General features: G+C 43.2%; 3 protein-coding genes and 1 long non-coding RNA gene across 6 annotated transcripts; 1 reads left to right on the top strand and 3 right to left on the bottom strand.

Annotated features, from left to right (window-relative positions):
* Positions 1-101: 101 nt before the first annotated feature.
* Positions 102-9,518, bottom strand: ell2 (elongation factor for RNA polymerase II 2). Its single transcript, XM_061290357.1, has 12 exons — positions 9,304-9,518; positions 7,077-7,124; positions 6,635-6,756; positions 6,382-6,545; positions 4,609-4,868; positions 4,330-4,454; positions 4,143-4,215; positions 3,423-4,065; positions 2,791-2,854; positions 2,549-2,720; positions 2,400-2,444; positions 102-2,290 (listed from the first exon to the last, which is right to left on the bottom strand). The coding sequence occupies exons 1-12, from the start codon at positions 9,475-9,477 to the stop codon at positions 2,174-2,176; spliced, it is 2,007 nt and encodes a 668-aa protein (XP_061146341.1). The 5' UTR covers positions 9,478-9,518; the 3' UTR covers positions 102-2,173.
* An 867-nt stretch (positions 9,519-10,385) lies between these two features.
* LOC133161757 (globoside alpha-1,3-N-acetylgalactosaminyltransferase 1-like) lies at positions 10,386-13,925 on the bottom strand. 2 transcript variants are annotated; one of them, XM_061290365.1, is made up of 4 exons: positions 13,617-13,925; positions 12,982-13,044; positions 12,555-12,763; positions 10,386-12,407 (listed from the first exon to the last, which is right to left on the bottom strand). In XM_061290365.1, the coding sequence occupies exons 1-4, from the start codon at positions 13,648-13,650 to the stop codon at positions 11,817-11,819; spliced, it is 897 nt and encodes a 298-aa protein (XP_061146349.1). In that variant the 5' UTR covers positions 13,651-13,925; the 3' UTR covers positions 10,386-11,816. The 2 variants fall into 2 exon arrangements, with proteins under 2 accessions (XP_061146349.1, XP_061146347.1); XM_061290363.1 differs by having other exon boundaries at positions 10,386-12,763; positions 13,617-13,922.
* A 324-nt stretch (positions 13,926-14,249) lies between these two features.
* pcsk1 (proprotein convertase subtilisin/kexin type 1) lies at positions 14,250-23,498 on the bottom strand. 2 transcript variants are annotated; one of them, XM_061290354.1, is made up of 14 exons: positions 23,094-23,498; positions 22,127-22,231; positions 21,935-22,057; positions 20,871-21,017; positions 20,275-20,351; positions 20,094-20,182; positions 19,781-19,953; positions 19,414-19,626; positions 19,149-19,249; positions 18,835-19,068; positions 18,116-18,276; positions 17,897-18,030; positions 17,644-17,805; positions 14,250-15,647 (listed from the first exon to the last, which is right to left on the bottom strand). In XM_061290354.1, the coding sequence occupies exons 1-14, from the start codon at positions 23,280-23,282 to the stop codon at positions 15,243-15,245; spliced, it is 2,313 nt and encodes a 770-aa protein (XP_061146338.1). In that variant the 5' UTR covers positions 23,283-23,498; the 3' UTR covers positions 14,250-15,242. The 2 variants fall into 2 exon arrangements, with proteins under 2 accessions (XP_061146338.1, XP_061146339.1); XM_061290355.1 differs by lacking the exon at positions 14,250-15,647 and adding an exon at positions 16,235-16,959 and having other exon boundaries at positions 23,094-23,494.
* A 141-nt stretch (positions 23,499-23,639) lies between these two features.
* Positions 23,640-24,580, top strand: LOC133161766 (uncharacterized). Its single transcript, XR_009716125.1, has 2 exons — positions 23,640-24,027; positions 24,169-24,580. It is a non-coding gene; the product is annotated as an uncharacterized LOC133161766 (long non-coding RNA).
* The last annotated feature ends 89 nt before the right edge of the window (positions 24,581-24,669 follow it).

Raw genomic sequence — 24,669 nt, 5'->3', positions numbered from 1 at the left:
GCTGAGATTAAAAAAAAAAAAAAAGACTAAGTGCAGACACTACGAATCGAGCTTCGTTGCAAGAAAAACCGCGAGTAAATAACACGACAGAAAACAATAAATGTTTGTAAAAACCAAGTGGATTTTATTGAAATGTCTTGTACAATTTCAGCTGAGCAGGATCGCATTTCATTCCAAATACACTTGTTTTTTTGTTGTTTGTTTTTTCAAACCATGGCTGAATACTGCCAGGCCATTGCTTAATCTTCTGTTATTTCGTTTAAGACTTGATGACTCCCTCCTCAAACAATAAGTCATAAAATGGAGAACATTCCAAGCTTTTTATTTATTTATTAAAGTATCTCTTTGGTTTCGGGGGGCGACATAAGTGTTCAGAATGTAAAGGCCTATGCTTACGCATTGTTTCAAGTGGACCCGGTAGAATGAAATCAAATCTTCAAATGAATCAAGTCTTCTGTCTGCACAAAATGGCCACGTATTCTCACAAACAAGGAAGAGGAGAATTTGGTCTGCCAATTTCTTTTATGATCACTTTCAAGAAAGGAGTTGAATTGACCCGTCCCATGATGGATTAATGACCGCAATTACGGGTGGTGCCAGTTTTAAGAGAGTGACTTGAATTCCTCTCATTACTTGTGTTTAGGTGGAGAAAAGTATTGACCCATTAATGACAGGTAGTCTAGAAAATACAGTTTTAAATTTTAAGCATTGAAGTGGTTCGAACCAATGCAACATTGTTTTTGTAATGGGGGCCCACGTTCATTTATTTAAATCCTACTTCACGTAAGTGTACTAGAAACGTGTTTAATTATCAAGAATTGAACAGTTTTTGTAAACGTTTCCCTTGTTAACAAAGTCTCAAAATATATATTTTCACTTTTCATAGAATGCACGAATTGAATACCACTAATAAGCATCAATGCTCGGCAGAACTCAAAATGATCAAAATACATTTGACCTGAAAATACATATTTGTCCCTCGGGTGGATAACAGCACTAAAGGCAACTCAGAACCGACAAACGTCTCATTTGTTACTCCAGCCAGATTGATCCCGAGTGCTCTGGCTAGTCAAACAAGGTAGCAGCTTTTTTTTCGTTTCATTTTCAGTTTTCCAAGTTTCTTTTTTTTTTTTTTTAATTTTACTCATGTTTTTACACATTTTTTGTTGCCATCACACACACTCTTGCGCACGCGCACAGTCTGTAACACACCTTCCATGTTTCACATCCCTTCTTTTTCAGCTTCGGACACACGAACACACACACACAAACACACGCACAGCCTTTGCCAGGCAGTTGTGTTCCTTCGTATAGACTACGCACCAAAAGGGTGAACCTACACCAACATTCAGCGTAAACACCTTAAGGCACCCAAAATGCACCATTGACAACACTATTGGTGCAGGGGGGGACACTGTCCCCTAGAGGTCTTTACCTTTAGTTACCTCTCAACACCCCATATGGCCAGAACAATTTACAATCCATATAGACAACAGCTCACTTAATTTCCTCTTCACACATCCTTACTGTTGGTTCTCGCGCTCGGCCTCGCATCACGTGGCCTCCAGCAGCATGAGAACACACCAGTGAGGCAGGAGAGGAGACATTTTTGCCAAGAGATGATATCTGGATCTTATGTGCAAAATGGCTTCACAATGTCAAAACATAAGGCCCATAACTTTTTTTTTTTTTTGCTTACCAAAAGTTAAGCAATCTGCGGACTCTTGCACTACTAGTCCCAAAATAAATAGATGTTATTTCCCTTAAATACAACTTAATAGTTTCTCTTAAACTCAAAAATACTTCTAATTGCTTCACGATGAAGTTTTTCGAAAGAAAAGAGATAAAGAGTCCCCCCAAACCCACTCGCTTTTCATGTTGCCCCGCCTCTGAAAGCGAAAAAGGAACCAAAAAAAAAAAAAAAAAAGGGGGCCAAAACAGAAGGGCTAAAATTGGGACTCAGAACATTTCAGGCTATAATGCAGCCTGTGGAATCAAAGCTGGCAAGAGGAAGGAATGAACGAAGCAAAAGCGGGATAAGAGTGAATAAGGAAGGGCGGTACACGCACCAACCGTGAGGGTGTTAATAAATAAGACCCAGTTGGACCCCTCCCCCCGATCCCAGTTGGACATTCCATTCACAATACTGATCAATGATGTGGCGAGAGGACTCTCAGCACCAAGTTTGGACTCGGCGCTGGTCAAAATCCGCTATGAGCCGTTTGATGTGCGCCAGCTTGTTGTGCAGGTACGCACAGCGTTGTTTGTCCCCGTGGTAGTTTGGGCTGTGCTGGAATCACAACGGGCACATCACGTGAGACCACAAATCGATCAACGGGGACAACAGAAATATTATTGCGGAGGAAAACCGGACATCAGAGATGTGCTCGCTCACTTACTTGTTTCATCTTTTTGTATTCTTTCACAACTTCATCTTGCACCTTCTACGAAACATCGCAGAAACACGCATGAGAACTCATATGAGCTTGCTGCTTATATCAACCAGTAGCATTTGACAAAGTGAAAATAAAACAGAAGCAAAGATGACCTGATAATCTTTGGTGCCCGGTGCCAGCTTGCGGCACTTGGAATCCAGCAGCGTGAAGCGGCGGGTGATCTTCTCCACGCGGGCGTGCAACAGACGGTACTCGTCGTACTCGGCGTTGAAGTCGTCCTTGTAGTGCTGTCGCTGCTCCGTGGACACCAGTGATGTGTACTTTCTACAAAGCCGAAAAATGATGAGCCGCTTGTCATAGTTTGTGAGTTCTGAAAGGTGATGGAGCAACTTACAGTTCATAGTCAGGCACTTCGAAAACAGTAGATTGGCCCGGATTCTTGTCTTTTTCTGGGTAGTCTGGAAGGAAAGTACAAAGGGTTCATCTTGAGTCGACGTTACCTGAATAGTTGGCACTGAAAAGATTTTTAAACATTTAAATGTGTCTTCCTAAATGTGACCAATAATTATACTAAATCATCACACAACCTAATGACGCACAACAAAATAAGATTAAAGCAATTGGTGCTTGCCAGGTATGTTTTTTTTTTTAATCAGTGCAATTAAACGATTAGAGTTGGGTGTTGGCTTTCAGTTGGAATGCTTTTAGTTACAAGCGCAGGTGTTACTGTTCTTTTTCACACTGACACAGTCACTCCCAGATCGGAGGCTGATACTCATACCTGGGTTTAACTCAAGCTGTTGTTGTGAGAATCTCCGTGTTTATCTGGGAGTCAAGAGACTTCTCTTCTAAAAAGTTAGCGTTAAATACTCTGAGACTGAATTTTCAACGTTCTGCCATTAATTATGAAACGCAAGATTTTAAAGGAGGTTCAAATAAATGTGAGGCCCTTTGAAAAGCTAATAGTTGAACATCAGAAATACGTATGGAGACAGTACTTCTAGAAGGTCATCACTAGAAATGTACCTTGATGTGTGTGAACATCTCTTCTTTCATCCTCAACATTCTGCCTCTTTTTCGATTTGGGGCTCTTCGTAGCCTGCTCGACTACGCTTAGAGAACTGTTGCTGCCCTTTTCTGTCCATTTCCCTTGTCGGTCCTTGTCTTTGTGCTTTTTGGTCTTCTTCTTAAACTTTTTGCCATCACTGGCCGACAAAGGAGGGCTGCTGATCACAGTGGAGGTTACAGTGAGCGAGGTGCGAGGCGGAGGGCTCGGCGAGGCCGCCGGGATCGGCGGCTGATAACGCTGCAACGGGACTCGATCGGATGGCAAGGAAGTTGGCGAAGGGTCCCGGCAGGAGGAGCTCTGGTCCACAGGCAGGTCCTGGGTGCCGCAGCCCTCCGGGGTGCTGGGGGAGTTGGAGCTGGAGGCTGGGCTGGGCTGCTGGTGAGAGGGCGCTGGAGGGTGAGAGGGAATCGGGAGATGGCTGGGCGGGCCCAAGATGACGTTGGAGGGCAGAGAAGAGCATTTGGCGCTGGGGCTTCCCTCGTCCTCGCGGCGCTCCGAGGATGAGGGGAGAGATGCGGCCGGCCCACGGTTGCTGAGGTGGGAGATACGGGCTTTCTTTGGCGCCAAAGGATCGATAAAGTCAAAATCCGGCTGGCGCTTCTGCACAGGAGAAACATATTTTGTGAACGGTCGAACATGCGTGTGTCTGCGTGAGAGTTTTTCGAGACAAAATATACCCGAGGGGACGACGATAAACTGTCTTTGGGAGAGCTGTTTGAGGAGGGTGCCTCAGTAGGAAGACCTAGTTTGCTGTGGAAGAAGGGAAATGTGACAGAGAAGCCGCGTTGTCAGTTTCAAAAATTCGCTAGTCCGCAGTTTCAACTGTGCCTTATCCTCAAAGTCGATGTTGGTGCAGGAAATTACCGAGTCAAGATACGCTCCACCTGGGTCTTCTCATCTTCAGAGTAGCCAGGCCAGTCTCTCTGGACGTCACGATAAATAAAGTCCTTCAGTGAATATGTGTTGTCTTTGGGGTTGAGGGTTGCCACCTGTTTAGTAAAGACCGAGAACGTTTCAAGTTCAGCTTTGAGTGCCTGTGAAAACGGTCAAATCAAGATCTTGCGGTGGGCGCACATCTGTGCATGCAAATTATGTTGAGCAGCATAACTGAGGCAAAAGCCACAAGAGATCTTCTTACTACACCTGTTGCAGGGCGGTCCCCAAGGAGTTGCGGTCTTTCGGGTTGATGCCGTCCCGCTGCAAACGGGCAAGCACCTCCAGTTTCTTGTAGGACCTGAGCGCCAAAAGGTGAACCACACGGTCGCGGAATGGTCGCTGGGAGACAGCGTTGTTGGAAAGGCACTTGCGGATGGTATTGGCTGGGTTGATGGGCGTCGACCGCTTGCGCTCCGGGACCACCTCAGGTGTCGACAGTGCTGGTTTACGGACATGTACTTGCTTACCTAGAAATGGAGAGATGTGATTGACATAAGCGGGCTGCTCTAGATGCTACGCTTGATCTTGCTCAGCGGTTGCTATCAACTTGTCTCCATTAGTGAAATTGAAAGTGGCCAAGCCAGGGAGGCTGTTTGCACATTTTCACCGACTGGTGCTTAGGCATTATGAAATTCTAAAGCTCTTTATGAGATTAAGGTTAGCGAGAAAGAAACACTCCCCTTCTTCTTCCGCTGCGCCCAAAGGCAGAGACTAAATGTAAATACTTGAAAAATAATTCAAAAATAACAATGAAAGAGTATATATATTTTACTGTCGATCGTCTATTCACTTATTCTGCAGCCAACATTTAACTGCCCCAATTCTACCAACAAGCAGCGCCTCTAACAAGCTTTTTTTTATCACCCCATTTCAAAAGTCAGCAGTTCCTCACATTCCCCAATTTCTATCTTGCCTTGTTAATGCAAATCTCTCCCCAGAGTCCCTACAAACGAGCCAAAGGAGTTTTTTTTTTTTTATAAAGCTTGTTTAGCAGATTGTAAAGGCTGGTCTTAAATCGTGGTGCTGGTTTCCTCAAGTGTTTAAGTCACAGCTTAAGATTCAGTCCTTGTTGATTGTTAGTCATAATATATCACGCAGTCAAACCAATTAACAACCTACTTTGGATATCAACGTGCATCTTAAAACACAAGTTTTTTTTTTTTTTTTTTTTAAATGATGAAAACCAGCTTGGCTGTGCCGCTAAAGCGCCCAAGAGTGTCATGTCAGGAATGTGATGAGAAAGACGGATGGCATTCTAACACCTGCGCAGCCAGCCTGCCAAAGGCTTGAAAACGCTCACAAAGACCTTGGTCCATGTATTTACTGGCAAGTCCGTTTTGATTTTTGCTCAGGATCGTCCAAAACTATAAATTATTAACTGCCATGAAAATCTGCGGACCGTTCCAATTGTACGATTCAACATCTTGTCTGTGTCTTCTTTGGCCTTCAGCCGTGACATTACTCTAGATAAATGCCAGCCCTTGCATTTTTTAAATCGGTGAAGTTATAAAAACAACGATTGGCTATTGAAATCCAACTTGATGCTTGATTTAAACAAAACTGCAAAAGTTGATTTGTGTTAATTGATTATAAAACACTTTAAAAAAAAAAAAAAAAGTACAGATGGTTCCATGCAAAGCAAAATAAATGTTCCAATTTGGTGTGTGGATTATAAACAAGTGGCGTTTAGCAGGCGGTGAGTCAGTGAACCACAAACAGCTTCATCATCTACCTTTGGCCCTTATCAGCCCGACTGTTAATCTAGAAAAGACCGAGATGGGAGAATGGCATAGTCAGTAGCCATAAGGGCTTTGAATGGAGTCAGGCGGGTCAGCTTTAACCTATTCAGTCCCTGGAAAAAAAAAATAGGGGGGGGGGGGGGTTTAGCAGAGCGGGGAGAGTCAATCGGACATCTAACTACTAGATGAGCACCAGGAGGGTTTTGGAGGAAGTGTGATGAAGAGAGTTGAAGGGTCTTGCCTCTGTACTGTCCCCCAGGTTTGATGACTTTGGTCCCACGTTCACGCGTGTCCTCCACAGCCTGGGTCATACGCTCCCGGGTCACCTGGTAGGAGTCATTGGTCGCGCATACTGTGACCTTGTCCTGTACTGTCGCCAATAATGCCAAGTGAGAGGCCCCTGAGCTGGAAACAATGAGGCAAGCAGTGTGTGAAGGAGAACAACCTGCCGGCAAAAAGTGTGGTAGGACAAGAAGAGTTGACCGGGCCATTACCTTGAAGCATATTGATGGATGCAATCGAAGCTTCCCTGAGGGTTGTCTTTGCCGACGTTAGACAGGTAGAAATCAAAATTGTGGGAGGCAGAGGAAGAATCTGTCTTGGGGATTTTAATGCGCTGAAAGAATCCGCCCCAAAAATATTTCAGAAAATCCAACATGATGAAGATTTTTATCTGACATTTCAGAATCAACGGCGTTGGAGCATTAGACTGTCGATATCTAAAATGCGGTTTTCGTCCCACAAAATATTCTCGTAACATGTTGTATAAATACTCCGACAAGGGCAACCGCCTTTAGTTGCTGACTACTAATAGCATAGATTAGCGCTAAAACAGAAACAGTTAAGCAGCTGATTAACTTGACTAAGCAAGAAAATAAAGGAATGAATGTGTGCTCCTACCAAACAAAAATCATTTTATTTTAAATACATTCTTACCCCTTGGAGTCCCTTGAATTGTATTGTTGGCCGCAAAGAGGATACATTCTGCAGAGATTAGGGGGGGGGGGGCACAATAGTTAAATATTGTTGGCAGGGACTTTTCAGTCAGGTTAGTCAGGAACTATTAACACAAACCCAAATTTATGGAAAAAAACGGTAATAAATTTGACTGACACAAAGGAACTTCAACATCTCGATTCGGCAGCAGAGCCCTCGGGGCCCGAGGCACCAAGAAGACCGTGCAAACCGCCCAAACAGCAATGAAACCTTTTTTTCCAAAATATTCAGCATTTTAGAAAACAAATAAAACCCAAAATAAGGTATTATGCTACTTTGCTGCTGATGGCCACATATTGTCAGAGCAAACATATTTGACAGAGGCTATTTCTGAAATGCTTGTTTTTTTATGTGTAATTGGACTGGTGTCGACTACCACAAATATGCAGAGGCTTTGCTGCTGCATTGCAGAGTCGGTTAGGACGGAGAGTCGCTGGGACTCCTGGCTAGCTCACAGCTGGAGCAAAGACTTCAAAAACTGTTACGTCAACCATTTTTTATGCAATCTGCATTTCATTATACAACAGCTGCATTCTATAGGACTTGTCATCTCCTACGCGGAGATAAGCAAAGATATACCTTACCTCCATACTTTAAATGGGACAGAGCGATCCATGTCCCGGTTGTTAAACTTCTACTCCCCAAGCCCCTGACTAACTCCCCCCTCCCCCACCCACACCAACCAGTTCTGATCGCATTTCAGATCTGCAGTAAAAAAGAAAGCCCCTGTAGCACTGGTCCAGCTACAACACACGTTGCCCACAGGGCAAAAAAACAAAAAGCAGACGGGTTTGTCTGCTCAGTCAGCAAGAGATGGCAAGCCGCCCCAACACAGCGTGCGCACCATCATCACCGCATCCAATTAGGCCCGGAGCAGTATCCACTACCCACAAAGAATTTCTTCAACCTTGCAATGACCCCGTTTGTCACAACTGCAATGTTGGATCCTTTCCTCTACAGAGTTTGACCATGGGGGCAAAATCCAAATGATGTCTCATGTGTGACATACAAGTGCCATAAAAATGCCTATGAGAGATCCCTGAACACTACAATCAGCTTTGGGTCCATTGGCCCTGACGGGGGGGCTCTATCGGTGTTATGTAACAGCAAAGTTGACTTCAGCTAGACTTTGGGCATCTACAACTCACTTTCCAGCTTGGATCACCTGTGTCATACCTAGGTGAAGTAGCACCGTGCGCGTGTGTGTGTTCAAGATTAGAAAGTTAAATATAGCTACAGTTCGGCAGTGTTTTAAGTTTAACCCAAATAGCACACCAAGTTAACAGATTCTTACTTCAATCAAGAATACAAAAGCTAATATTGTTTTAAGATCTAAATACATACTTATTGTGGACTAAACATTCGATAAAACAGAGGTAGATCTACAAAAATACACAATTAATAGGCTTCTATACTCATGACATGTAAAAGAATTTCAATGACTCGGCAAACTTGAATTTTATTCCATCATCTTGCCTCCAAAGTGGCAGCATGTCAGTGAATGAGCAGCCTGGCTCTCCAGCTTATCCTGCAACGTACCGCTTTAGAAAAAAAAATCAAATATATCATCGACCATATGGGAAAATGGCTGGACAATCTTAAAATTCAACGAACGTAATAGGTTAAATTGTGGATTATTTACTTCATCGACTTATTTAACTTCACAATTTACCTCTTTATACTAATTATGAACAGTACATTAACACAAGTAAACCGTTTTTAAAACCAAACTACGTTTGTATTAACATCGGTTACGCCCTTGTATTAACTACCTTCTAACAAGTTAGTAAAAGCAAAATTTTGTCCAATATAAATACTTGGGGAAAAAAATGGATTAGACACTTTGCACAGTGGTCAGTCCAACACAGCAAAGCTTCTCCCTAACAGATTGCTAACGAAAGCTTTTCGAAGTGTCACAGTTGAAACAAGATATTCTTAGTTAAACAACGTTTGTCAGTTCTTAAAACTCAATTGGCTCAAACGTACAAAGTCAGATTTATTGTTCCCCGTTGATTAATTGAGTGATACTAGACTAAAAATGTCGACATTTGATCGTTTCTTTTCGCTGCCAACAACTGAGCTAACGAATGGCATTTAGCTATGCGTGGCACTTGGGCTTCCCAGTAAAGTGTCAGGCAAAGCGGTGATCCGATGGCATTTCACTCACCGTGCAATTTTGGTAACTTTCGATCGCTCTCAGTGCTGTCTCGGTCAATTTGACATGCAGAACGGTAACTCGGTCTGCGCTGTGTTGGCCACTATTTAATCCGTAGCTCCCATCCTCGGAGAGCGCCGCCATGTTTAGCAAGCCTCCACCATCGTCCCTCTGAGGCAGGAGCATATAGCACACCGACTCCCCTCTCAGCCCTTAGCGGCCCGGGGAGGGACTACAAGCGCTCTCGCTGGCTACCTCCTCTCCATTGGTTGCTGCTATTTTCACTTCTCCTGCCACACAAGTTGTCACTGTCGCTACATTGGCATCTTTTTCTGATTCTTTGCTCTATAATAAACTTGAGTACTAGATTAAGAATACTACTCATTACCTATCTATTGAGCTATTTCAAATAGATTAGAATGTAAAAGAAATACTTCCATAGCCAGTGCCAGCAGGGCTGAACTGGCCATGTCATACAGTGCAAATGCCGGTGGATGCCCGGTGGGCCAGCATCTTCGGGAGATTGACCCACAATTTGCAGAGAGCAGGCCATTAATCAATTTACAATATACATGGATAGCAAAACCATCAATCCCTGACCAAATTTGATCTGATATTTGACGCAAACTACACGTAAAAGACAATACGATAATGACGATGTGCTTTCCCAGTTATAATATGAAGTATGGACAATGGCAGGGGGCTACACCTCCACTATCTGCTACTAGCAGCCCCCCAATGCAAGAGATTAGGTCAGCATGTTTTGGTGTGTCGTAGCCTCAGGCTGGGTGTGGAAAGACCTCTGTGAATCCAACAGATTAACATGGATCTTCACCCCACCCAACCCGTGACAAGTGACACACGCAGTATTTTCATCATTTCAGTGAATTGACGTACGACTGAAGACTTCTAGAACTTAATCACTTTTCTTGTAATATTTCGGGACTTGCACTGCTCTCAAAGTCAGCGTGAGCAATACGTGTGTCATAAACGCTTAGATGTGTTTAATGTGGACCCCCCCCCCCCCCCCTTTAAAACAACAACACACTCGTGAGTTAATAAAGCCAATTCAAATCGTGGGTGACGTGCACAAATTTCAAATCCACATATTTTAATTCATAATTTCACAGGTCTCATCATATCACAGCCTACTGTGCACAAGTTAAAAAGACTCACTCTTTGCTCAAGGTTAAGCATTAAACACAGAAAGGCTATTGGGAATTTAACTGTGAAGTTTAGTGAGTTTATTTGGAGAGTCATTTGTTTTTAAATGTAATTTGCAGTATTGGCTCCAAAGCCACATAACGTAGCATGTTTGAATTTTTCATAATGCAAAGTTGCTTAACAGTACCAACACTTTTAATTTTGCTATTCAAATAGAACTAAGAAGCCAATTTCTACAATACTTCTTCTTTTGAGAAACACAATTGTGCAAATTCCTAGCTGTCTTGTAGCATGAGTAATCATATACAGGAATGCAAATGAAAAAGCTTCTCTAAAGATCACCGGCGGCTGTTGCGACAGGTTTACCGTCATCATTTGTCATGCTTACTAGTGAAGGAAAGTTTCAAAAAATACATATTAACAAAATACAAAGCGCTAGATGAATATTTTTTTACATCACATTCATCGTTTGCAATAACAGTAGAGAATATTGTGTCAGCTTTCCTCAAGTTATTTTTGCATATAGCTGTATTCCTACGCCCTCCCTAACTGAAATTTTGCAAAAGGCCAGGAAAGGGTGTCCTCAGTATGAATCAAGTGTGTGTGCGTGCGTGTGCATGTGTGTGCGACAAACGGGAATCAGATTCTTGGAGTGATCTGAAGTTCAACTTCACTCCACGTGGCGATCGGGCCCCGTGGACACGTTCTCTTGGCAGTGAGAAGGAAGCATCTGCTGTGTTGAAAGCTTCCCATTATGACTAGAGCACACATGGACACAAACGCAGACTGAATAGATGTGAATTGGTGAAAAAAGGAACGGTTTTATTCCTTGTCATTAAAAAGCCATGTACCTCATCGGCTTTCAATGAGGCCCAAATGTTTTATGGAAAAATTGCTCACCAGGACACGATTTGTTTATTGTTTTCGCTGCAGTCAAGACACAGCAGCTGATAAACACGTGTAACCTGGAGGTTGAGCATCGCCATGTGTCGACAGTTTTTTTTCCCCACTCTCCGCCTCCCACTTGGTATTTAAAGACCTTGAAAGTGCACAGCTTCCAGTTAATAATTGCCCATTGAGGGGGGAAAGTGTGCACTGACACTGTTGACTCTTATCGCTGCTGACCACAAAGCCGCTAGAAGACTGGCTGACATTAATAGGGAGCTCAATTTTTCGTTTAAAGGGATATTTCTCACACTAGTAAAATGACTGCCTTTACAAACAAAACAAGTTTCTTTCTTGTCCTTAACCATGTTTATAGTTTACATTTGAGATAAGAGCTTCAAATTTGGATCTCATGCACTCCAAGTCAGAGCTACACGAGTTTTATCCAAAAGTGAATGGAGCACTAAAACAAATCATCAACATCGGTACTTCTCCCTTTTCGCAGCGTCGAATGCCTCACATTGCCTTCCCAACGAGACCAGCCTCTTCTCAGGCACGTCCGCGGCCAAGCCCGAATCCCACCAGTTGTACTCTGGTGAAAGAACGCAGGTTGGCCGATGAGTGATCAGGTATCGGTTTAAGTAGCTCTCTTCGCGGCCGCTGGCCAGCATGCCGTTTGACTGATCCTTCAGAATGAGCAAGGAGCAACCCTGAGCCATTCTGTACACATTGCGAATCAGCCCACCGTAGAGCTCGGACGTGTAATAGTAGTCACCCTCATCCTCCTTCACATAAGCTGATGAGTCTTCATCCTTTTCATAAGGAAGTGCCGTCTGTGGCTTGCCGTAGTGTTCGGGGTGCAAGGTGGCCACCAGGTCACTAAGTATTTCCTCTTCCACAGGAGCCGTAAACTCCTGGTCAATGTCAGCGCAGAAAATGTACTCAACCTCCTTGCCAATTCGGTTTTTCATGGCGTCAGCTAAAATGGGCATACGACGATAGACCAACTTGTCCCAGCCGGGGAACTCGGCGACGGGAAGTATCTTCAGCTGTCGTCCAGGCCCCAACTTGATGGGAGGATCCAACATGCGAGGATTATCGATGAGGATATAGTACGTGACCATCTGACTAGGCAGGAAGTAGATCTCCGCCGAGGAGATGAAACGTCTCACGTGTTGGGCGTATGGTCCCACCACAAGGGTCAGCAGACCTACCTGGACTTCTAGCTGTGCAAATTCAGTCCTTCGGCTGACTGAGTCGCGGTTGTCACCCCAAACCAAAGGAGCACCCCAAGGAGTCTGCGCAGGGCGTTGTAGTTCTGCGTTGCTGTTCTTCGTTTCTTCTCCCACAGTTAGTTCCATGGAGCGAAAGTAAGGATGAGGGGACTTCACATTGCCACCACCCTTACGCCCGTGGAGGAAGTCTGAAGAAATCAAACACATACTTGAACGTGTGGAAGCTGGAAGAAACCAGCTTCAAACGGAACAAATCATAGGCCCCATTTGAAATACTAATACAAACCCACAACGATTTGCTAAGCATCAAACCACGGTGATGCCCAAGATGAATTTCCCCTTGAAGGATAGGTATGAAATGCATTTAGTAATCTAATTCAGCATCAGAGTAGAGCAACACACTTACATATGATAAGTGACAGTAGAACACAGTACAGGAGCAGCTGTATCCTGGACACTCTGACGGCTCCTATTTGGAGGATAAACACACAAATTTGCACAATTTTTTTTTTTTTACACAATAGTCTGCAGACAGTAAAGAACAATGAAAGCAACCATAGTTGCTGGGTTCTTCACTCTGGTCTTCAGTGGAATGAAAAGAATGTACTGCTCAAGATGCGCCTCCCCATGGAAATGTGGCATGCTCCATTAAATGATCTTATCACACACACACACACACACACACCGCTTATAAATATCTACAGTTTGCACTCCTCGTATAAAGTAACTTTATTTGGAAGAAAACGGCGTCTCTAAAATTCATGAAATAATCCCAAATCGAGTCTACGTGTAGTTGTTGCAAGCTTGTGCCTGAGAACAAAACAAAGATCAGTTAAGGAGATGCAGACGTGTCAAATGATTTAATGCGGGAAAGGTCTTGAATTCATCAAATGTGGAAAGAAACATCTCATTAGTTTTCTCGACACGTTTCCAGCAGATTGTGCCGTTCGTGCTGCCCTGTGAATCGCGTGCAGGTCAAGCAGATGTGACTAAAGCAGAGGAGGTGGAGCAGAGCGCTGACGAATACTAACTTGTACTAACCTGTGGCTGTCTTGCAGAATGGGAACAGCGCCATGCTGTGACCCGCTGCTGGATAAACACACAAAAGCTATGCCAAAAATCTTGCTCTATCTTTCCACTCTGTTTCTCCAAATCTCTTCTTTCTGGTTATTTTGCTTAACTCTTAGAAACTCTTCATCTCTCGTTCGTTGCCTCACTTTTTTTTTTCTCTTTCCCAAAATATTCTCCTCCCCCGTTTCCCAGAGACTCCTGCTTGTTTCCATTTCTGAGGCGAACCCGAAGAAACCAGATGCATGTGGAATCTCTGGGAAAGAAAACGAGTGGAGTAGCTGCCTTGAATTATTTCAGGCAAGGTGCCCAAACTACGGATTCGGGGCAATTGGCAGCCCGCTGTCCATTATTAGTGGCCTGCGGCATCTACTAAAAATAACTTGACATGGCCCGCAATGCACTTTGAATAATTTAGCTTCTTAGTTGGATCAGGGCAAATAACACGGAAGAGCCCACACAAGAACAGAAAGGACATGCACACCAAAACGCCCAAAGTTGAATTCCAATTCCAAATATTTATGCAATTTGAATGGATTTTTGTTTAACTTGAACCTCTCAGTGTTTTTGCTGCAGAAATCAAATGTAAAAAAATCCACACACTCAGGAGGTCGATTTGCAGTTTACAATAAGTCTCTTATTTATGTACATCCATTACAGAAATTGCAACATAATAATGGTTTGTGCAAACAATTCCGAACGGTAGCATTAGCCAAAACAAACATAAAAGAGCAAAATTTAGGCTACGCTAAAGATAATTTACAGTGCAGCATTTGGCCCAAACATTATCCTTGTCCTTCCATCTGGTTGGCAGAGAAGCGGGGCTGGCAGTTTCACATGGAAGTATAGGGACAACCAAATAAATAAATAAATAATAATAATAAATAGATTAAAGCTCACTCGGGACAAACTAACTTGAAAAAGCTGACTTAAAAGTTGTGACTGTGTGAAGATGGCTATCCTGTCTTGTAAAATAGGTACAGTAGTACCAGAGTAGTGCCAACACTTAATCAATACTGTTCTACTTTAAAGATATATTTGATAACTCATGGACACAATCAATATTGCACTACTTTAAAGCTATATTTGATAATTTATGGACACAAAACAAACATCACTGAAATACACAAAAGCTTGAAAACCATTCGGCAGTGCTCCTATTCGATCCATGCTGAAGTTGCAAAAATCAAGTGAAAGAATAAACTATGTCGGGGTTTGATAGTATATTATTTTCATAAAATATGAGGATCCTTAGAAAAATATTTCATTTAATGCAGCATTGTACTTTTAAAAAAATAAATTAAAAATGCAAAAGAAAGTTAAGATATTTTTGTAGATATTTTCACTGCAGACCAAAGAGATCTGCAGTTTCATGCTTGGATTACGATGAATGGACCAACTGAATCAGTGCCCAAAGTGAATGAAATGAAAGTAAGGACATTATAGGATATGCAGCATTTGGGGGACAACGCAGAACGGAATAAAAGACCTTTGAGGTCTTTTTTGTTGTATTCACAATTTTTTTTCCTCCTTTCGTTATTTTGCCACGTTCCTCTGCTTCCCAACCAACACAAATCTCTCTCCTTCTCTTTCTCTCTCTCATTTCTGGTCATCATCTAACATCTGAAACAGGGCCTGCAGCAGGCGGTCATCTCGATGCCTGTACGGCTTGCTGCTGTAGAAGCCATCACTATAGTCACTGAAGACATTGTGGCCTGGGCCCCTGAACTTATTGATCATGTCCAAAGCTTGGTACAACTTTTCTGGGGGGGTTCTTGTTGCCAGGAGGGAGGACATCCTTCCAGGCTGCTGCCTCCCCCAGGTTGTTTGGGGCTGCTGGATGCTGAGGCTTTGCCTGTTGAAGGCTGTCTGCAGGAGACGCAGCAAGGCCTGTGTGGGGGAGTAGGGAGTTGTTGCTGGCTTTTGGGATTTCTTTTCGGCGCCAGAAGGAGCTAAGGCTTGCGTTTTAGTCTTCGTAGGCGGACGGGCCTGAGTGGGGTCTTCCTGCATCGCCGGACAGATCAAAAAGATAGAATCACATGTCATTGATGACGTCAAGTGGTGCAAAAGAACTTGGTGATGACAGAGGGAAAGCATCCGATTCCTGTTGCGCTCTCTCGATTGTTTTGAAATTAATGATTGCCATTTTGCGATTATGGATACAGTATTAGATTATACATTTTGGTATTTTGTCAAACATATATATATTTTTTTATGTTATAATGCACTTGTCTTTTTGTCTTTTAGCTCTACTGTATTATTAAACTGTTGAATTACGGTGGGAATTTTTTATTTTACGAAATATTGTAATTGAAGATACGTTAAATTTTAGATTATTCTTTTGCACTGATTCTGAATTTTCCCTTGTTTTTGTCTCTGGCAGCCCAGGTTCTCATATTAATACAGTACATGTAGTTCTTATAATAATATGTAATATTTATGAATTCATAAAGGGTTATGTTCAGCAACAAGGGGATTTTTTTTCTGAAACGTCAGAGCACATTACAACCCATGGTAAAATCCACATTAAAAAGTCCAGAGGGAAACTTCACTAATACTTTTATCTTTGCCAAGAGAACAAGACTGCATAATCTCTGTTGAACTATTTAATGGATGCCAGAAAAATCAAGACGAAGCCATGGAGCCTAATCTGCAAGATTGTGGAAGTAAATCTAATCCCGTCCCCTGGGATTCCCTGAGTACTCTTCTACTCTTGGTCCCCCACCCACATGGGGGGTGACTCAACCTAGCCCGTGTGACAATGTGTGAGCCCACAGCCTTAACTGGAATCAACTAATATGTGTGCCAAGGGTGCCATAGATAAGAAAATGCCAGGCAAGGAGGAAAGGTCACAGCGATATAACACCCTAAAACCAATGTTTGTGTATGCAAGAATCCTATATGTGCTTGTGATCCCCTACAAGGCAATATTCGGGGTCCGCCCCCCTCGGACTAGCCCCCTCAAATGCCGTTAACTTCAGGGATCACGAGTGTGGTGCAGCGCATTATGGACAAGTCTAAAGAAATCCAACAAAATATGTGACCCATATTGGACTGAGTTTGTACCCTATGGTGAGCAATGAAACCTGTGGAGCACATGAGCAAGCCAAATCAACAATCTATATATTAATCAGTCAACGTGGACCCTAAACTTGATGATCTCATTAATATCATTCTCCGCGTTGAAGTCATCCAGCCTATAGGAACCTTTGGGACCGGCATGGCGAGACGTTTCTCCCACTGGGCCTGGTAGGGCGGGTGCCCCAACCCCCCCAGATTGTCCGTCGCGTGATCACTATGCCTTACTTTCAAGGCCCTAATGTAAGAACACAACAGCATCCATAATATACAAACATGCCTTGCACAACTCAAGTGAAAAAAAAATCCAACAATCATAATTTAGGTGAAAATTACTCCTTTCCTATGCCCACTTGTCAGATTTAATATACATGACCATGTCCTCCAACAAAGCTCATGGCCTATGTTCAAACCAAAAAATACAGTTCCACTGATCCACCCAATTCCATATTAACACAATTCCACTGTTAAATCCAAAATAAATATATAAATATACAATCAATCAATCAATCAATCAAAACAAATCCATTCTGCTTCCTCAAAATTGGCAAAATTTTGTTTTCATAAAACCAATCATTCAATCCATTCCCTACTGTTTAGATGAAGTTAATTACGTCATGTTCAGCCTCCCCAAAATATTTAAACCATTACATCATTTGCTTCAGAATTCTCTCTTTCTCTCACACACACACAATATTACGCACGCTTTAATAGGTCAAAGTTAAAAACCAAATATTAAAAATGGCTCCAAAACCTGATGTGCTTGAAAATAAATTAAGTGTCACAGCACACTCATTCATCAAATTCAGTTATAATTGAAGAATTAAATATGGCATAGTAATTGTACAGAAAAAAATTCTGATGAAAACCAATCACCTCGAATGTCAATTGGTTATCTCGTCTCAAATGTGCTCTAACTTACCTCCATCATGTCATCCATATGTTCCACACCACGCCGGTCATTCTGCACAGCATTGTAGGCAATGTACACTCGAGGCTTTTTCATGTGCTCCGGCTTCTCGGATGTTCCGTGGAGAATCAACTTCCAGCTCAAAATACGACCCTTGTTCTCTATACGGCCCGACTGTTACAACAAAACAACATCACGCTCAGGAGGAATAAGAATCTGATTTCAGGTTATTAATAGTCATCTGTCCGTCAAGTTTAAAACTCACATTGTCAGTTATCTTGAGGGTCCAAGTACCGGAGGGATCTTCACCCCATGTGTGGACAGACATGAAATACCAGTTTCTAAAACCATTGGAGGACGTATCACGCTCGCGCTCAGCTAGCAGCACCGTGGTGGTGCCTGGGAAAAAATAAAACGCACACAACATGGTTATTTCCCGAGAGTTCAGTGTGTGTATGTGTGTGTGTCTGAGCCTTTGTCTCACCAGCTGGCGAAGTCAGCGTGATGTGCAGATCCCCTCTCCTGGTGTATTCGATGCTGACCTCCACCTGCACATGTTCCAGTGACGTGATGGTGTACTCCTGCTGTCCTGCACAGGCTTTAGTTGGAATCTCTATGGTTGTCTCTCCTGCTGATTTCAAATCCCTGTGGAATGTGTTAGAATAGAAGGGAATATTAAAAAAAAAAAAAAAGAAAAAAAAATAGTCAATGGTGATGGAATACCGTCACATCTGCTTGGTAGTTTCTAAGGGGCAACGTGTGCTGCCATTAAGTCCACTAAATAATCCAAACAAATGTTGGAAAATAAAACAAAACGCTTCTTGGTTTTGTTGGCAACTTTGCATTCTCTGCCAGTAATCAAATCATATTTGACAATTATCAATTAACATGACCTACATTTTAAATTACCCAGATGTTGGTTTTTATTTTTATGAGGAAAAAAACAACAACTTTCCAATTCATGTTCATGGCACCAAGAATGCCCTCGGATTAAGCCTCATTGTTACTGTCACGAGTAACAATGATCTTTTCAACCATCTGGGTCTTTAATAACCCAGATGGTTGAAAAGATCTTTGTTTTTGTTCTGGATGCGTGTTTGAGACGTTGCAGGGTTTCTGAGTTCAGATGCAATGGGTCACACAGTTCATCAGCGACTGCAGGATATCTCAAATAAGGCTGCTTCATTCAAAACGTTGACCTACCTGGGCTGGAAAGAGTCGTCCCTCACAATGCATTGCTTTTTTTCCGGCACGTGCTTCCATGTCGCAGGGTCAGCGAGGTCAACCAAGGCTTTGGCATTGAGAAGCCCAAAACCAAAGCGACTGTTGACCATCAGTTCCGCTCCATTTTTCTTCCAACCTGGATTATTAGCCAAGGGATCAAACTCTGACGTCCAGACGACAATGTGCTGTAGGTCTCTCCAGGTCAGATCTGGACTGGAGAGGAGACGTGGATAAGGAAGCGGGGTTAGTGATCCCTTCTTCAAACGAATCTCAATCATCTTTCATTTGCGTACTTTTGCTCCAGTGCAAGGGCAAATATTCCAGCAGCTAGAGGGGCGGAGGCTGACGTTCCCGTGTGAGTCTGAGTGCACTCATTGTGTAGATCGGCGCTAGTCTGGAGAAACGTGGAAAAACAACTCAAACTTTTTCATGATCTTTTTTTTTATTCAAGTGAATATTTAAATGAGTTACGAGTTTTACAGGGAGTGTAGAGCATATGATGCGTTTTCATAGGGTGTGAAGTTTGGGAATTGCTGATGGAGTCCATAAACTACTCACAATCCTCTGGTCGGTGTAGTCTCCACTGCTATACGCTGTTGCCAAAGTGGAGGAACACTTTTCAGCGTACCATGGGGACAAGCCCTGCTGGGAGGCGCTGCTGATTGACACAGTGTAGATGCTGTCTGTGTAGCCATCACAGTCACAGTTATCCCCTTGGCGGCCTCCGTTACCTGATGCCCAAACAAAGATTGAGCCCTTGCCGCCTCGGCCCTGAAGAAAGGTAATGGCAGAGCAGTGAAGCAAGAAGTCAGATATTTGTTTTCACTCGGGTCTACCGTGCATTGCTCCTAATGTGGAAAACAGGCCCTCGAGGGAACCTCAGCGTCACATCTTGCCAGATCAGTAAAAGCTGTTAATGATTTACCTTCTGGATGCCGTATTCAAAGGCTTTTTGAGCCAGGCGACCTGGCCCTTCAACGGTTTTGCCATCATCATTGGGCCCCCAGCTAGCACTGTAGATGTCCACGTGATCAGGTCTGAAGCCGATAGAGCTGGCCTCAATGGCGTCCGTCACAATCCCATCCAGCATACGAATACCTGAGTGGAAAGAACCGAGAACAAGATAAAAAGATGCTTATTGTCAGACGTTCCTTGCGGGCCGGCCAACCTATCAGCATTTATCGTCTTATATACACGTGCACCAATTTCTCAATTACCTAAAGAGAAAAGCCTCTTACCTCCAACTTTGGAATTGAAGGCCACCCCAACACCACATTTATTGTTGTCCGCTTGCATGGCGATCTCACCGGCACACCTGGTTCCATGCCTGATTGAAAAGTTTCTCATTATATGGGGCTATCAAACTTAGTTGGATATGTAAAAAGACAAAAAAAAAAACACTGAACATTGTCAACATACTTGTTTTCATTGGTGGTGTCATATCTGGGGAACGGGTCAGGGTCATTGTCATTGAAGTCAAAGCTGGCTGCTGCATCCTTGAATAAAAATGACAAATGATGAGCGGGCAAAACAAAAAAAAAGATATCAGATTATCCCATGCACATTTGTCAAGAGCTGCCACATAAAACTCAATAATAGAAGATCTACAGGAACATGTGAGACGGCTGAGCTGTAAAATGGAAAAAAGTCCAAATGTTGGAGGCTCTTTATACATTGAGTGTGAGCACCTTGGGTGACTCAATCTCTCCGACTAATGTGTCTTAATGGCTCGATAAACAGGTTGCTTTTCGCCATTAGTGTCTCTATTCATTGCTGCGGTGAGACGATGACGACTGGCTTTGAAAAGCGGCAACGTTGGAAGGAACTCAAAAGAAGTAAAACATCATTTCCCCTCACACAAAACATTTACTAGGCCACCATCAGAGCATCTATTGAAAATTAGAAGCCAAATAAAGGCAAAAGATGTGTTTGCCTTGCAAGGTGTTACCAGCAGCGTTGCTGTGGAAACAGCAGACTGAGACGACGGGGCGGTCACCATGGAAACAGTATCTTACGTAGTTGCCGGAGATGTCTGTGTGGTTCCACTCCAGTCCGTCATCCAGAACGGTGATGACTACCCCTTTGCCCGTGATGCCCTTCTGCCACACCGGGATGACATGCAGGTCCAGCTTGGGCAGGGACGACGACGTGCGTGTGTCTTGCTGCATGGAAGACGACGAAGCGGACAAAAAGTCAATGGTCGCTTAGCCGCAACACAAAAAGCCTCTTTGAATGTTATCAAGTGTTGTAAAAGGTTAGCCCATGAAAGCTTTTCAGCTTCATTTTTGGCATTTCAAGACTGTATTTTTTAATTATGGCTCGTCCACTCCTGCAGCCACTTGCTGAGGCTTTTGTGTGGTCCAGTGCCTGATTAATTTAACACTCAAGTCAAACAAGTGCATTGTGTTGCAACTGGCATATCCTTTGCCCCCGAAAAAAAAAACAGCCATGTTGTCAAGCAATGAGTCACACCCTGATTACATTTTCAGGGGCATAATAGCATCTCGCTCAATTCTCTCCTGCTCTCTGAGTCCATCACACAAAGATCTCCGTCCCCTCTAATGTAAGCAAACGTCACATCTGCCAGCATGCGTCACCATCCTCTGCTCTCTTCACTTAGGCACTATGGGGCATTACATTTTTACAATAAATGTTCCCCAGCTAATGAGCTCAGTCTGATCTGATATGCTGTGTATGATGTGTTGATCATGGATTAACATGAGTACAGCCCTGATTCTGTAGCAACACCATCCAAAGGGGTCAAACCACGGTCGGGACGTTATGAACATGTTAGTAATGTGTGAAGTGTGTGATAACCGATTTTTGTGTGCTTCATCTCGGCTTGAATGGGCCAAAAATCCCATTCGGGGTAAATTGGAATTTAATACATCTGCTGTGCTCTGTTCCATCCTGTTGGATTATTTTCTCTCCGCCACGCTCATCCCCACTCGGACAGCATAACCAATTAGGCAAATGGCGCTTTTGGCCGGACTGCTTGTTGTATTGTCTTGCGTGTCTGTTTGTTATTTGAGCTGTTCTGTTGAGCGGTTACGTTTTTTTGGCTTTGGCGCAGACTCACCAGGTACCACTGCTGGTTCCACATGGGATCATCAAACAGCTTGTCCGCCGGGCAGTCCCTGCACTGGCCGATGGATGCTCGCTTGCCGCGACGTTTCTCGTACTGCTGCTCGGCCCACAACACCTGCGGGAATGGATGAGGTTACTTTGTGTTCAAGAAAACAAATTGTGTTTATGTTGAGGCATCGCTCACCCGATCATCCTCCGATAGCTGCCTGGTGATGTGCGTGGCACTTCGCTTCATTCTGGAGGGATGTTTGCGATGCCTGAACAAGAAATGGTCATTCAGGGCCCCAATCTGCAGAGAAAAGAAATAGGTGATGCATGAAAATCATGGTTTTTTTTTTCTTGGATCGTTAATATTTTCCTTCCAGTGTGATCATCAGCCTCTTCATAGAAATACACGCCTGTTACCGGGAAGTTGTCTGAGAATTTCGTCTCATTTGGTAGTGTTGCACAACCCGTTTTTCTAGTGTGCTCAAATTATCCTGGAAAGGCCCAGTTGAAATACCCGAAGTGTGTGACTAACCCTTTTATTTATTTTTTTTGTTTAGTAATACTTTTTAATTGTTCATATGCACCTGATGCTGTAGTCAGCATACATAAAAATAAACTGTCTACAAATCAAGGGAAACTACGACTATCATGGCATACAATAAACAAATGCAGCAGAATGTAGAAATGTCAGGCTAAGATCTGACTAATTTAATGCAAAAAAAAAAAAAAAAGTTTTCCCTGCTGAAAATGTTTCATTCACGCACTGACCACACATCACCCAGTGATGGCCACTTCTAATGTGTATAAGCGAAGAGATAATAAGAGATTCTGAAGAACACAATTAAGGAAACCAACCGCCATTAATGAGCAAAGTGCAAATTGTGAGTCAAACATTGATTCAATCCATTAATTTATCAGATGGCTGAATATCGTAAATACTAAATGTACTTTTGGCCTATCATAAAAGCTATTATTTTCCCACTCGAATGAGCTCAGCAAAGAAAGCAGAATAAATATAATGTTCCTATGACGTAGCCTACTGAAAACTTAATTCGGATTTCTGTGAGGGTCCTAATAAAAATCTACCATTTAGAATTCATGAACAATAATCAAAAAGAGTGATTTGGTTTCAGGAAGTCGTTGACATGCTCCGTGGTGCCTACCTGTCGGACCAGTTGGTAGTCGAGCTCCCGGGCGATCTCCTCGGCGGCATCCAGGCCACCCGGGATCTCCACGGCCCACTCGTTCAGATACTGTCTGTCCATCAAAGACGACCCCACGGAGCGTGGAACCACGGAGGAGAGGATGGCGAGAAAACAACACATCACCGTGGAACTCCATCTCAATTCCATTTCAGAGGAAATTCAACCAGATGAGAAAAAAGAAATCACAGAACGCAGGTTGGATATGTTTCAGAAAAAACAAGCACCGAACTGTTTTGATCTATTCTGATGAGTAGCGATGTCCAATTCTATTTTCCCCTGTTGCAGGTGGATGGATGGGAATGCGCGTTTCTGTTCCGTCAAGGAAACACTTAGGGATGGTTAAGCGTTTGCGTGCGTCTGCATGCGCGCGGATGTGGTCACGACGACGAGGGAGGGTGTTCACGTCAAATTACACTTGCTATGACGTCAATTGGGCGTCTTCCTTCAATAGAGTCACAAGAAAGTGGCAAGGGAAGACTAGAGGTGAACCTAAAAATATCCCAGAATGAGGAGCCATGATTAAATGAGGCAAGTAAAATAAAAAAAGATAAAAAAAATCCCTCATGAATTGATTAGACATATCCTAATTAAAGCATATATATCGCATCATTATTACAATTCCTATGCGTTATGCAATAGGTGTACAAGAGGCGTTCACGTGAAATTGAAATCTGTATTTTTTTAGGGGGGGGGGCGTAAAATGACATCATGTAGTGTTATCAGAAGAGAAAGAATGGATCAGCACTACGGACAGTTCCTCATCCAGTGTACCCTCACCAAGTCACGATCGGAAGTCAAGCAAGACAAAGGAGGAAAAGTGATCAACTGATCTACCAGTACAGTGGAGATGTCTAAAATAAAAGTCATAAAAACGCTGCTTATTTTCTAAATGGTATATGGCTTCACTTTTCTTCATTTAATGTGGCACAAATACTGTAAATGGGAATGAATTCAAATGTTCTCCAACACATACAACAGGATGTCGATTCTCGCTTAACCTGACAACGTCTTTGGGTCTGTTGATGTTTTTCAGGCGGGAGCGGAAGTGAGATCTACTGATAATGAGGATGCTGAGCTGGAGCTGGTGAGCCGTGAATGAGCACACAAAGGAAAGAGGGAGTCCATATCAAGCAAGCTGTGTAGTGAGCGCAAACAAACATGGCTCACAAGGACTCTTGCTGTAATTGACATGTACAAAAGAAGACAAAGGTGGAAGATGTGCTCAATCACCGTGAATTGGACATGTGAACACTCATACTGACTGATTAGCTATGCTCATCTGGTTGTGAGCAAACAGCTCGGGTCCGGGTCAGCTGTATAATCTACCTTTACCTAGCAACAGCTGTTTACTCTGAGGGGAAGCTGTGCACACACACAAAAAGCATGCACGCACACAAAAAGCATGCACGCACATGCACGCGCGGTCGAAACATCACAAAAAACAACGGCAAAATGAACATTGGCATTTACGGCACTAGAGCAGTCTCCCCACAGAGCCGTGTCCTCATCGATTGTGTGTGAGTGTGTGTGTTTC

This window comes from Syngnathus typhle, linkage group LG11, assembly GCF_033458585.1.
Source record: "Syngnathus typhle isolate RoL2023-S1 ecotype Sweden linkage group LG11, RoL_Styp_1.0, whole genome shotgun sequence".
Taxonomy (NCBI): domain Eukaryota; kingdom Metazoa; phylum Chordata; class Actinopteri; order Syngnathiformes; family Syngnathidae; genus Syngnathus; species Syngnathus typhle.
This window is presented reverse-complemented; position numbering and strand designations above follow the sequence as displayed.